The sequence below is a fragment of the Cherax quadricarinatus genome, chromosome 44 (genome assembly GCF_038502225.1).
Source record: "Cherax quadricarinatus isolate ZL_2023a chromosome 44, ASM3850222v1, whole genome shotgun sequence".
In the NCBI taxonomy this organism is placed as follows: Eukaryota; Metazoa; Arthropoda; class Malacostraca; order Decapoda; family Parastacidae; genus Cherax; species Cherax quadricarinatus.
Genome location: NC_091335.1, coordinates 7,000,690 through 7,013,092, shown reverse-complemented (window position 1 = coordinate 7,013,092; position 12,403 = coordinate 7,000,690). Strand labels below are relative to the sequence as shown.

General features: G+C 43.5%; 1 protein-coding gene across 2 annotated transcripts in view; it reads left to right on the top strand.

Moving 5' to 3' along the window:
- The window catches only part of LOC128697476 (snake venom 5'-nucleotidase-like), a 108,680-nt gene that overhangs the window by 94,259 nt on the left and 2,018 nt on the right, over positions 1-12,403 (top strand). Inside the window, exons 7-11 of one of the 2 annotated variants that reach the window (XM_070094052.1) lie at positions 1,747-1,910; positions 3,389-3,488; positions 4,243-4,404; positions 5,297-5,500; positions 5,695-5,802. In XM_070094052.1, coding sequence (XP_069950153.1) covers positions 1,747-1,910; positions 3,389-3,488; positions 4,243-4,404; positions 5,297-5,500; positions 5,695-5,802 — 738 coding nt within the window. Of the gene's footprint in view, positions 1-1,746; positions 1,911-3,388; positions 3,489-4,242; positions 4,405-5,296; positions 5,501-5,694; positions 5,952-12,403 lie in introns of both variants that reach the window. The other variant, XM_070094053.1, reaches the window with a different exon arrangement.

Here is a 12,403-nt window from a genome sequence, read left to right as displayed (position 1 = left end):
TTTTCTTTTTTAAATCATAAAACCACTTGTTTAAAATGTCAGATTGCTTTTCCATCGCTGGGTCGGCTTAAATCTCACACTTTCACGGTACTGAATGGCGTTACAAAATAAGATTTTATGTACTCACCCATTTGTGATTGTGACAGGTGTCGACTCGTAGGCTCTGGTCGTCACTCCCGCACTGCGTGGGTCAGTGTGGGTCATGCGTGGATCAGTGTGGATTACTGCCACTGTTTACGACCTATTATAACCAAGAGTAATGGAGGGGGAGTTAGAATGACCCCCCCCCTCCCATGACCCCTGTTATGGGCGTGGTCCTAGGGGAGATATCCTGCGCGTTTAATGGCACCATTCCTTGCTCACTTGTGTGATGTGGGTGAGACTTTTGATTTCATTTAGCAAATTTGGGAACACCCACCGTATGCAGCTACCCTATTATTTATGAGACACAGGGGGGGGGAGACACACGCAGTGTGCAGCTACCCTGTTATATATGAGTTACAGGGTGGGAACACACACGGTGTGTAGCTATGTCATAGTGGCATGGTAGGAAATAGGCTACCTGTTTCCCTGCCACAATCCACCACACAGGACAGGTTTCGTACAGTAGGTAATGGAATGTGTCAGCCTGAGCTGAGATACTTCAGTAGGGCGATGAGGATATCGTCAAGTATTCCACGATGGGTTCCTGGAGTATACCTGGAGAGGATTTCAGGGGTCAACGCCCCCGCGGCCCGGTCTGAGACCAGGCCTCGCGATGGATCAGGGTCTGATCAACCAGCTGTTACTGTTGGCCGCACGCAAACTGACGTACGAACCACAGCCCGGCTGGTCAGGTACTGACTTTATGTGTCTGTCCAGCTCCTTCTTGAAGACAGCCAGGGGCCTATTGGTAATCCCCCTTATGTATGCTGGTAGGCAGTTGAACAATCTTGACGGCAGCTTCAACGGCTTCCTTCCAGCAGGGTTGAGGTTACCGTTACTTGGGAATTATAATGTTAGATGGTCTGCACATGGGAGGGTGCGTGGAGTTGACAGGACCTGGGAGTGGTCTTGACGACCAGGTCTGGTGTGGTCTTGACGACCAGGTCTGGTGTGGTCTTGACGACCAGGTCTGGTGTGGTCTTGATGACCAAATGACTGGACAAAATGATTATAATCATTACCATAATTTTTAAAGGGGTGGACAGTTAAACCATCGGAAGGCCTCGGTCAGATGACCAAAAGCTCCGGTTGTGTGTCATCGTATAATTAAAACCCACGTTAGGAAACACTTGTCCTGTTTCCTGACAAATCTTACCTACCTTCCACTAGATACCAACACAATATACTTTAATTCTAAACATATAGTTGAAAGTAAATTCTATATATATATATATATATATATATATATATATATATATATATATATATATATATATATATATATATATATATATATATGCAATAAGATCACAGTAAACAGGTGATTTCAGAATATGCAAAACAACCACTGTGAAAGAATAGAGAAATTCCAAGCGCTTTCGTGACTACTCACATTATCATTGTTCCTTGATAATGCGAATAGTCACGAAAGCGCTTGGAACTTCTCCATTCTTTCACAGTGGTTGTTTTGCATATATATATATATATATATATATATATATATATATATATATATATATATATATATATATATATATATATACATTTGATTTCTCTCTACAATATATATACATGTATATATACATATGTGTTTCACTACAGATCCAGAGATCTTAGCAGCGCTGGTACCTTACAAGAAGAAGATTGATGACATGGTGACTCATGAGGTGGGCAAGTCCTTTGTTTTCCAGGACGGCAACAGGCTCTCCTGCAGGATGAGAGAGTGCAACCTTGGCAACCTGCAAACGGATGCTATCATCCATATGGTGGGTGGTTGTGGACTGTTGAGGCTGTTTGCTGTGTTGGTGTTAAGGGCCACTAAAGCTTACGCCGTAATGTTTGCAGTGTTGTTTAGGGCCACTAAACCTTACGCCTTAATGTTTGCAGTGTTGTTTAGGGCCACTAAAGCTTACGCCTTAATGTTTGCAGTGCTGTTTAGGGCCACTAAAGCTTACGCCTCATATCTGTAATGTTACAGTAACCTTCTCTTGTTTTCATTGACGTGCAGATGATTCATTACCTTTGTAACTTGGTCATGATTCTAACCAGATCTACCTGGAGTTCATTACCTTTGTAACTTGTTCATCTATCAAAACTTTGGGGCCCAGTCCATGGACCCGTTATGTACCTCTGTAATCTTTTAACTACCGCCCACAGGATGGGTTTAGGGTGCATAATAAAGATAATAAGCTAACTAAACTCCATTGTTGTTTGTTAAATTTAATGCTTTTCGAATACTGAAAGGCCATTTAAGGTACAATCTCACTGTATATACAGTATAGTGATATATATAAACTTCTTGTATATTTATTGATGCAAACTTGTGTGTACATACATGATAGCTATAAACCTGTTTATATATATAAACAGAGACGATTTATGAATCGACCCCTGGAACCACACGTGAGTACACACATATACAAAAAAAACATACATACGCCAAGTGTCTATCGACAAGTGTCTTTGACAGCTAGTAGCTACAACAACTACTACTACAACTACTACTACTATTACTACTACTACATACACACACACCTCCCTCAACCTCATGGAGTGAAGGCAAACATGTTTGTTTCCTGTAAACCCAAGTCGTAAAAAATATTTAATAACGAGAAAGACTGGCCCTGCTACCTGCAGAGACCATGGTGCGAGTCACCCTGCAGAGACCATGGTGCGAGTCACCCTGCAGAGACCATGGTGCGAGTCACCCTGCAGAGACCATGGTGCGAGTCACCCTGCAGAGACCATGGTGCGAGTCACCCTGCAGAGACCATGGTGCGAGTCACCCTGCAGAGACCATGGTGCGAGTCACCCTGCAGAGACCATGGTGCGAGTCACCCTGCAGAGACCATGGTGCGAGTCACCCTGTAGAGATCATGGTGCGAGTCACCCTACAGAGATCATGGTGCGAGTCACCCTGTAGAGATCATGGTGCGAGTCACCCTACAGAGATCATGGTGCGAGTCACCCTGTAGAGATCATGGTGCGAGTCACCCTGCAGAGATCATGGTGCGAGTCACCCTGCAGAGATCATGGTGCGAGTCACCCTGCAGAGATCATGGTGCGAGTCACCCTCCATTCTTCTCCTTATTCTGTGTTTTTTAGGTTCATATTTCTTGACAATACGCCGTGTAATCCACAGGCGTTTTATAACCCCTACTGATTGAGAACCTACCCATGTTTATGTACTACTATTGCTACTACTACTACTACTACTACTTTTAATAATGTGTTCTTTACTCAGAATGCCAAGTATCCAGACGACAACAAGTGGGCACTGACCAGCCTGGCTGTTCAGAACGGTGGTGGAATCAGGGCGTCCATTGATGAGCGTGCCTCTAATGGTCAGTGGCTCATCAATGTATGTTAACTCACGTATACCTCAGGAAGTCCATTGATAAGCACCTCCTTGAAGGCGCTTACGCTCCAGAAATTATTTATTCTTCATATCTTTGGATTAAATCATCTTATTACTTCCCATTTCTAGAGACTGTACGAGGTATATTAGTGTAATAATATTTAGTGTAATAATAATATTTGTTCGGATTTTTAACCCTGGAGGGTTAGCCACCCAGTATAACCCAAGAAAGTCAGTGTGTCATCGAGGACTGTCTGTCCGATTTTCATTGACGTCCTTTAGTCTTATCCCCCAGGATGCCACCCACACCAGTCGACTAACACTCAGGTACCTAATTACTGCTGGGTGAATAGGGACAGCGGATGTAAGGAAACATGCCCAGTGTTTCCACCCGTGCCGGGGATAGAACCACGGACACTCAGTGTGTGTGTTCTGCCAGTCGAGGCACATTCATGTCAAGCAATATATAATTAAACGTATGAGCTGTATAGATAAGTACGTATGAAATACTGTAATGAAGGTCATGTAATGATTTTAATTATACATAATCTTAATGATGTGGACCTCGGTCAGGTGACCAAAAGCTCCAGCTGTGGGTCATCACTAAGACTAATTTCTCCATTAAAATGCAGATCTGGGAGTGATTTTTTTATATACTTTTTAAGTAAATTTCCTTATTTATATGCATAAAATTTCGTCTAAAATTCCTTCAACAACTTATAAATTATTAATATTTGCAGGTGTAATCACCATGGAAGATATACTTACTGTGGCGCCTTTCCAAAATACCATAGACATCGTTGAGCTGAAGGGCAAACATGTGAAGGAAATGTTTGAACATTCAGTGAGTCATTACGACACTCAGGCCCTGGATCATCCTGGAGGATTTTTGCAAGTCTCCGGTACATAGACTACAGTTTTCTCTAATGTCTAATACTTTAGAAAACGAAATCCTATGTTCTATAATACGTTTGAATTTGAAGGTAAACTAAAGTAAGATGATACATCCTTCGCTTTCTTTATAATAATAATAATAATAATAATAATAATAATAATAATAATAATAATAATAATAATAATAATAATAATAATAATAATAAATGTCTATTTTCTTGCAATGCTTACAATGTATGGTTTACATACTGTAAAATATTAATTACAAGGAAGGCCTCTAGCAGGCCTAGGCATTTCTGGCAGACTTTAGGTTTAATTTATTAATGTTTGACTGATGTCTGTTTACATTTACAACTGTGTCATTTCGATTTCGTGAGCCACTTAAGTTATCCTTAAAATTTCTGAAAATAAATGAGAAATGTGGAGAGAGAAGAAAGGATGTGATGGTAAATTAGCAGATACCGTGTAAAATTTAGGTCAAAGGAGGAAACACTGAGACTGCTAAAGGAATTTTATATATCAAAAGTCATTGGGCGTGAAGACATACCAACATGGGTGCTGTAATAAGCAGTAAACCTGTGTGAATCTATAGCAAAGATATAAATTTGTTACCAGAGATGGGATGAGTACAACTGAGTACAGCAGAGTGCACACACTTCCCTGGACCCATATGTGCCTCTGTAATCTTTTGACTACCTTCCACAGGATGGGTCTGGGGAACTTAACAAAGTTATTAAACACACGCACGTACACATAGACGCCTCAGAAATTTTTACTCGACATACTCATCCAGTTATGTTCAAGGTTACCTATAGTCGCTGCCAGGGGTCACCGCCCCCACGACCAGGTCCCAGACCAAGCCTGAGTGCTGGCCTGATCGATCACTGTTGGTACCCACAGGTTTCGTGGTGGTGTACGACGTGAACCTTCCCGTGGGTTCAAGAGTGGTACGTCTGCAGGCCCGCTGTCAGGAGTGTCGCATCCCTGAGCTCCAGGATGTCAAGGATGACCTCATCTACAGGATAGCTATGGCATCCTTCCTGGCCAACGGCGGCGATGGCTACTCTGTTATCAGAGATAACAAAATCAATCACCACCTGACTGGTAAGACTGAGGATAATGTCCTGTGCTGGGGAGAACGAGGCTAGGTTATTAAGTTCTTTTTTTATATATTGTTGTTTAAACAGTATATTATTAGTATATTCGGCCCTTTTGTTTAATATATTACTATACACCATATTTATTTAGAGTATTTGCTTACCATCCATTTTCAGTAAGGAAATTTCATCCCTGCCTAGGTCTCCTGGACACAGACGTCTTCATGCAGTTCATCCAACAGATGAGTCCTCTTTATCAAGGCTTGGAAAACCGCATTCTCTTCGTGGATTCCAACGACCTGTGCCCTGGTATGCTCACCCACACCTTCCCTCCCAAGAGCCCTGCCTACACCCTGCCTGGCGAGAACGACACTAGGCCTGCTGACAGAACGTCGTCAGCAGCAGGGAGGCAGGGGGAGGTGATGCTGGTGGCGGTGCTGGGGCTGCTGTTACTGGTGGTGGGATATAAATAGTAGTTGCTTGGTGTGTCTCCTAAACTTTAGTTATTGGAATCATTGCCTTCTCTCTTCCTCTAGGCTACCCGTCCATGTTGTGATTCGCAAGTTGTGCCTCTGGCGAATACTCTCTGGAGAAGGCCAGTAACTTTACACGGTGGGGGTTTTGGCGAATTTTCATTAGGTTCGCCATACCTTGAAGGCCAGTACACTACCATAAAGACATAATCTGTACGAAGGGAAATCTGGCGAAGGTGCGTCGAGTCTACCACAAATGCGAGATTAGGATACTTGCATCAACAATCCCTGCGTTGCTTTGCTTAGTTTACCTTCACAGAGAAGTCTTAGTGCTGGGGATTGGTTTTTGATGGAAGAACTCGGAGTACACTTTCCTTTCTGGTGATCAAACCTAATTACCTTCTATTCCCCAGGCGCTATATGACTCGTATGGTTTGAGCGCTTCCCCAGGAACATATTAATTAAGCTTGGTGTCACACACACCTTCGCCAGAGTGCCACAAGTGACGATTACTGGTATCAACGCCACGGTTAACTTTATCAGTAATTCTGTAGGACTAGGTGAGTGTTGTAGAGCTACGTTAGCTGTAGGTAAAAGCTACGTTAGCTGTAGGTAGAAAGCTACATTAGCGATAACAGTAAGCTACGATAGCTGTAGCAGTACTGAACTAACATCTCATTGTAAATAAGTGATTAAAAACTAGTCTTCATAAAATAACGGTGTAGAGGGATAACATGCACCACTGTATCATCTGACTCGCACACTGTGGCTCAAACTGGACCATGTTTCACTCCCCACTGATTATACTGTGTTCCAGAACCGACTGAAACCTCGTCTAGTTTCGTTTCAATTAACCTAGCTGATTTATAGGTTAGTTGAAATTTGTGTCAGCCCCGTATTGTGACTTGTTGCGCCCACAGTATATATATATATATATATATATATATATATATATATATATATATATATATATATATATATATATACAATGTATTCTTTGTAAATATTACCCTGTACATTGTACTTCTGAGGGCATTAATTGTGTTTTCTTCTCGAACACAAGTATATATGTAAACACATATAAATACTTCATAATCTCTATCATTATATCAACTGTTGGATGAACTCTGGGTGTTACACAGCCCTGGGAGATTATCACAGCCCTGGGAGACTATCACAGCCCTGGGAGATTATCACAGCCCTGGGAGATTATCACAGCCCTGGGAGATTATCACAGCCCTGGGAGATTATCACAGCCCTGGGAGACTATCACAGCCCTGGGAGATTATCACAGCCCTGGGAGATTATCACAGCCCTGGGAGACTATCACAGCCCTGGGAGATTATCACAGCCCTGGGAGATTATCACAGCCCTGGGAGATTATCACAGCCCTGGGAGATTATCACAGCCCTGGGAGATTATCACAGCCCTGGGAGATTATCACAGCCCTGGGAGACTATCACAGCCCTGGGAGATTATCACAGCCCTGGGAGATTATCACAGCCCTGGGAGACTATCACAGCCCTGGGAGATTATCACAGCCCTGGGAGATTATCACAGCCCTGGGAGACTATCACAGCCCTGGGAGATTATCACAGCCCTGGGAGATTATCACAGCCCTGGGAGACTATCACAGCCCTGGGAGATTATCACAGCCCTGGGAGATTATCACAGCCCTGGGAGACTATCACAGCCCTGGGAGATTATCACAGCCCTGGGAGATTATCACAGCCCTGGGAGATTATCACAGCCCTGGGAGATTATCACAGCCCTGGGAGATTATCACAGCCCTGGGAGATTATCACAGCCCTGGGAGATTATCACAGCCCTGGGAGATTATCACAGCCCTGGGAGATTATCACAGCCCTGGGAGATTATCACAGCCCTGGGAGATTATCACAGCCCTGGGAGACTATCACAGCCCTGGGAGATTATCACAGCCCTGGGAGATTATCACAGCCCTGGGAGACTATCACAGCCCTGGGAGATTATCACAGCCCTGGGAGATTATCACAGCCCTGGGAGATTATCACAGCCCTGGGAGATTATCACAGCCCTGGGAGATTATCACAGCCCTGGGAGATTATCACAGCCCTGGGAGATTATCACAGCCCTGGGAGATTATCACAGCCCTGGGAGATTATCACAGCCCTGGGAGATTATCACAGCCCTGGGAGATTATCACAGCCCTGGGAGATTATCACAGCCCTGGGAGATTATCACAGCCCTGGATGTTCATCACAACCCTGGGAGATCATCAGAGACCTGGGTGTTCATCACAACCCTGGGTGTTCATCACGGCCCTGGGAGATCATCACAACCCTGGGAGATCATCACAACCCTTGGAGATCATCACAACCCTGGGAGATCATCACAACCCTGGGAGATCATCACAACTCTGGGGGATCATCACAACCCTGGGAGATTATCACAACCCTGGGAGATCATCACAATCCTGGGAGATTATCACAGCCCTGGATGTTCACCACAACCCTGGGAGATCATCAGAGACCTGGGTGTTCATCACAACCCTGGGTGTTCATCACAGCCCTGGGTGTTCATCACAACCCTGAGTGTTCATCACAACCCTGGGTGTTCATCACAACCCTGGGTGTTCATCACAACCCTGGGTGTTCATCACAACCCTGGGTGTTCATTTCAACCCTGGGTGTTCATCACAGCCCTGGGTGTTCATCACAACCCTGGGTGTTCATCACAACCCTGGGTGTTCATCACATCCCTGGGTGTTCATTTCAACCTTGGGTGTTCATCACAGCCCTGGGTGTTCATCACAACCCTGGGTGTTCATCACAACCCTGGGTGTTCATCACAACCCTGGGTGTTCATTTCAACCCTGGGTGTTCATCACAGCCCTGGGTGTTCATCACAACCCTGGGTGTTCATCACAACCCTGGGTGTTCATCACATCCCTGGGTGTTCATTTCAACCTTGGGTGTTCATCACAGCCCTGGGTGTTCATCACAACCCTGGGTGTTCATCACAACCCTGGGTGTTCATCACAACCCTGGGCGTTCATCACAATCCTGGGTGTTCATCACAACCCTGAGTGTTCATCACAACCCTGGGTGTTCATCACAACCCTGAGTGTTCATCACAACCCTGGGTGTTCATCGCAACCCTGGGTGTTCATCACAACCCTGGGCGTTCATCACAACCCTGGGCGTTCATCACACCCCTGGGCGTTCATCACACCCCTGGGCGTTCATCACAACCCTGAGTGTTCATCACAACCCTGGGTGTTCATCGCAACCCTGGGTGTTCATCACAACCCTGAGTGTTCATCACAACCCTGGGTGTTCATCACAACCCTGAGTGTTCATCACAACCCTGGGTGTTCATCGCAACCCTGGGTGTTCATCACAACCCTGGGCGTTCATCACAACCCTGGGCGTTCATCACACCCCTGGGCGTTCATCACACCCCTGGGAGTTCATCGCAACCCTGGGTGTTCATCACAAGCCTGGGTGTTCATCACAACCCTGGGTGTTCATCAGATCCCTGGGTGTTTATCACAGCCCTGGGTGTTCATCACAACCCTGGGTATTCATCATAACCCTGGGTGTTCATCACAGCCCTGGGTGTTCATCACAACCCTGGGTGTTCATCAGATCTCTGGGTGTTCATCACAACCCTGAGTGTTCATCACAACCCTGGGTGTTTATCACAGCCCTGGGTGTTCATCACAACCCTGGGTATTCATCATAACCCTGGGTGTTCATCACAGCCCTGGGTGTTCATCACAACCCTAGGTGTTCATCAGATCTCTGGGTGTTCATCACAACCCTGGGTGTTCATCACAACCCTGGGTGTTCATCAGATCCCTGGGTGTTCATCACAGCCCTGGGTGTTCATCACAACCCTGGGTGTTCATCACAGCCCTGGGTGTTCATCACAACCCTGGGTGTTCATCAGATCCCTGGGTGTTCATCACAGCCCTGGGTGTTCATCACAACCCTGGGTGTTCATCAGATCCCTGGGTGTTCATCACAGCCCTGGGTGTTCATCACATAACATTACTCGTGGCAGCCACTGCTGATCTAGTAACTAAATCCTACACAGTCTCCTATGTGTATATTACCACACATGTGACCACACATGTGACCACACATGTGACCACACATGTGACCACACATGTGACCACACATGTGACCACACATGTGATCACACATGTGACCACACATGTGACCACACATGTGACCACACATGTGACCACACATGTGACCACACATGTGACCACACATGTGATCACACATGTGACCACACATGTGACCACACATGTGACCACACATGTGACCACACATGTGACCACACATGTGACCACACATGTGACCACACATGTGACCACACATGTGATCACACATGTGACCACACATGTGACCACACATGTGACCACACATGTGACCACACATGTGACCATACATGTGACCACACATGTGACCACACATGTGACCACACATGTGACCACACATGTGACCACACTATCACCAGCAACCCTCAGTACCAACCATTCCACAACCACTGGGTACCCCATACTGGTTTAGTGCTTCACCGTGAACGTTACATACCCTCAGAATTCTGCTTTACGAAGCAATATTTATATTCAAAATTTTATCTCCTGACATAATCTAAGTATTGTGAAAAAAATGCCCCCCTCCCCCCCCACACAATATACATTCTTGTACATTATAAATTCTGGCTGGATGAATTGTGTTAGTAAGGTGATGGTGTAGTTCTTCGTATGTTCTTTAATCTCACGTAAATATATATATATATATATATATATATATATATATATATATATATATATATATATATATATGCAATAAGATCACAGTAAACAGGTGATTTCAGAAAGAATAGAGAAATTCAAAAATCTTGATACAGGAAAAAAAACTTTTGATAAAGAATTCCCCCCAAAATGCTGATGGGTGTGTCTATAAGATTCCTTGTAAAATTTGCGATAAAGTTTATTACGGTCAAACTGGTAAAAATCTCGAACTAAGATTAAAACAACATAAATATAGCATTAGAACTGGACAAGATTCCAATGCTCTATTTATTCATGTAAGAGATTTTAACCATCCAATTGATTTTCAAAAAGTTGAGAAAGTAGTATCAAGCAAGTCCATGGTCGACAGGAATATAATTGAATCTTGTTTCATAAAAAGCAGTTTTGACAATAATATGAATATTTCCTTTGGTTTATATAAATTAGATCCATTTATAATTAATAGAATTTGGGAAGAATTTAATAATACACTGGACAAATAATAATTTTTAAATTTTCTTAATTAATATTCTTGGGTAGAATAGTTTGTGGGTGAGTTGTGCAAAGGACCTGTCCAGTTGGGTCGGCGCGCGTCAGGTGTTGAACCGTTGTGGGATCTGATAGTGAGGTGCTGGCCAGACCCCTTATATAGCTTCCTTGGATGCTTTACTTTCATAGTTCCTTGATAATGTGAGTAGTCACGAAAGCGCTTGGAATTTCTCGATTCTTTCAGAGTGGTTGTTTTGCATATATATAGATATACATATATATATATATATATATATATATATATATATATATATATATATATATATATATATATTGTGCTGTGTATATATAAAATATTCCTTATGTATAGAATATTTTCTTAAAATATTTTAGATATTTGTGTGTAAATACGATGAAGTGTGATATTAAAACATGTATTTATTGGTGTTATTTTGTTAGTGTGTATTTTAAGTTAGGTTTATCGTCAAAATTTGTATTGAGGTGTTGATCTTTATACAGTGGAATCTCGATGTTTGAACTTATTTGCTTCCTAGATGGTGTTGGAACTGTGAAAAGTTCGATGCCCGAAATAGTATTTCTCAGGCTATAATCAGCCTGACACACACTGGAGGAGGTTGAACTGAGAGTTGGGTCACTAAGGTCAGGTCAGAGGTCACTTCAAATCATTTTTGAAACAAGACTTTCCTGTAAAGCCTTTTTTTAACAAGTGAATTGTTAACAAGGCGGTGCATTCACACTCCAGAGAAACGTTCAAAGACCAGGTCAATTTTTTTTCTGAACAAAACTGTTCAGACTCCAGTTAGAGATCCGGTACGTTCGAACACCGAGGTTCCATTTAGGAATTTACTATTTACTGTTAATTAATAATAATGAATTCCTTATATAATTAAGTTGACTACAACACCACAAAACATTCATCCCTTCCCCAAACTTTTCCACAACACAGTTCTTCCCAATCTTCAAAACTTCAGGTCTTGATAACAGGTTTTTCCCAAATCCAGTCAGATATTCCTGCCCACGCTCTCTACCCTCGACCTCCCACTGGAGGTGCATCGACACTGGTGAGGAGTTCTTCATCCTATATGGTCGACTTTATTCTCCTGAATGCCTCCCATCCCCAGGCGCCATATGACCCCTA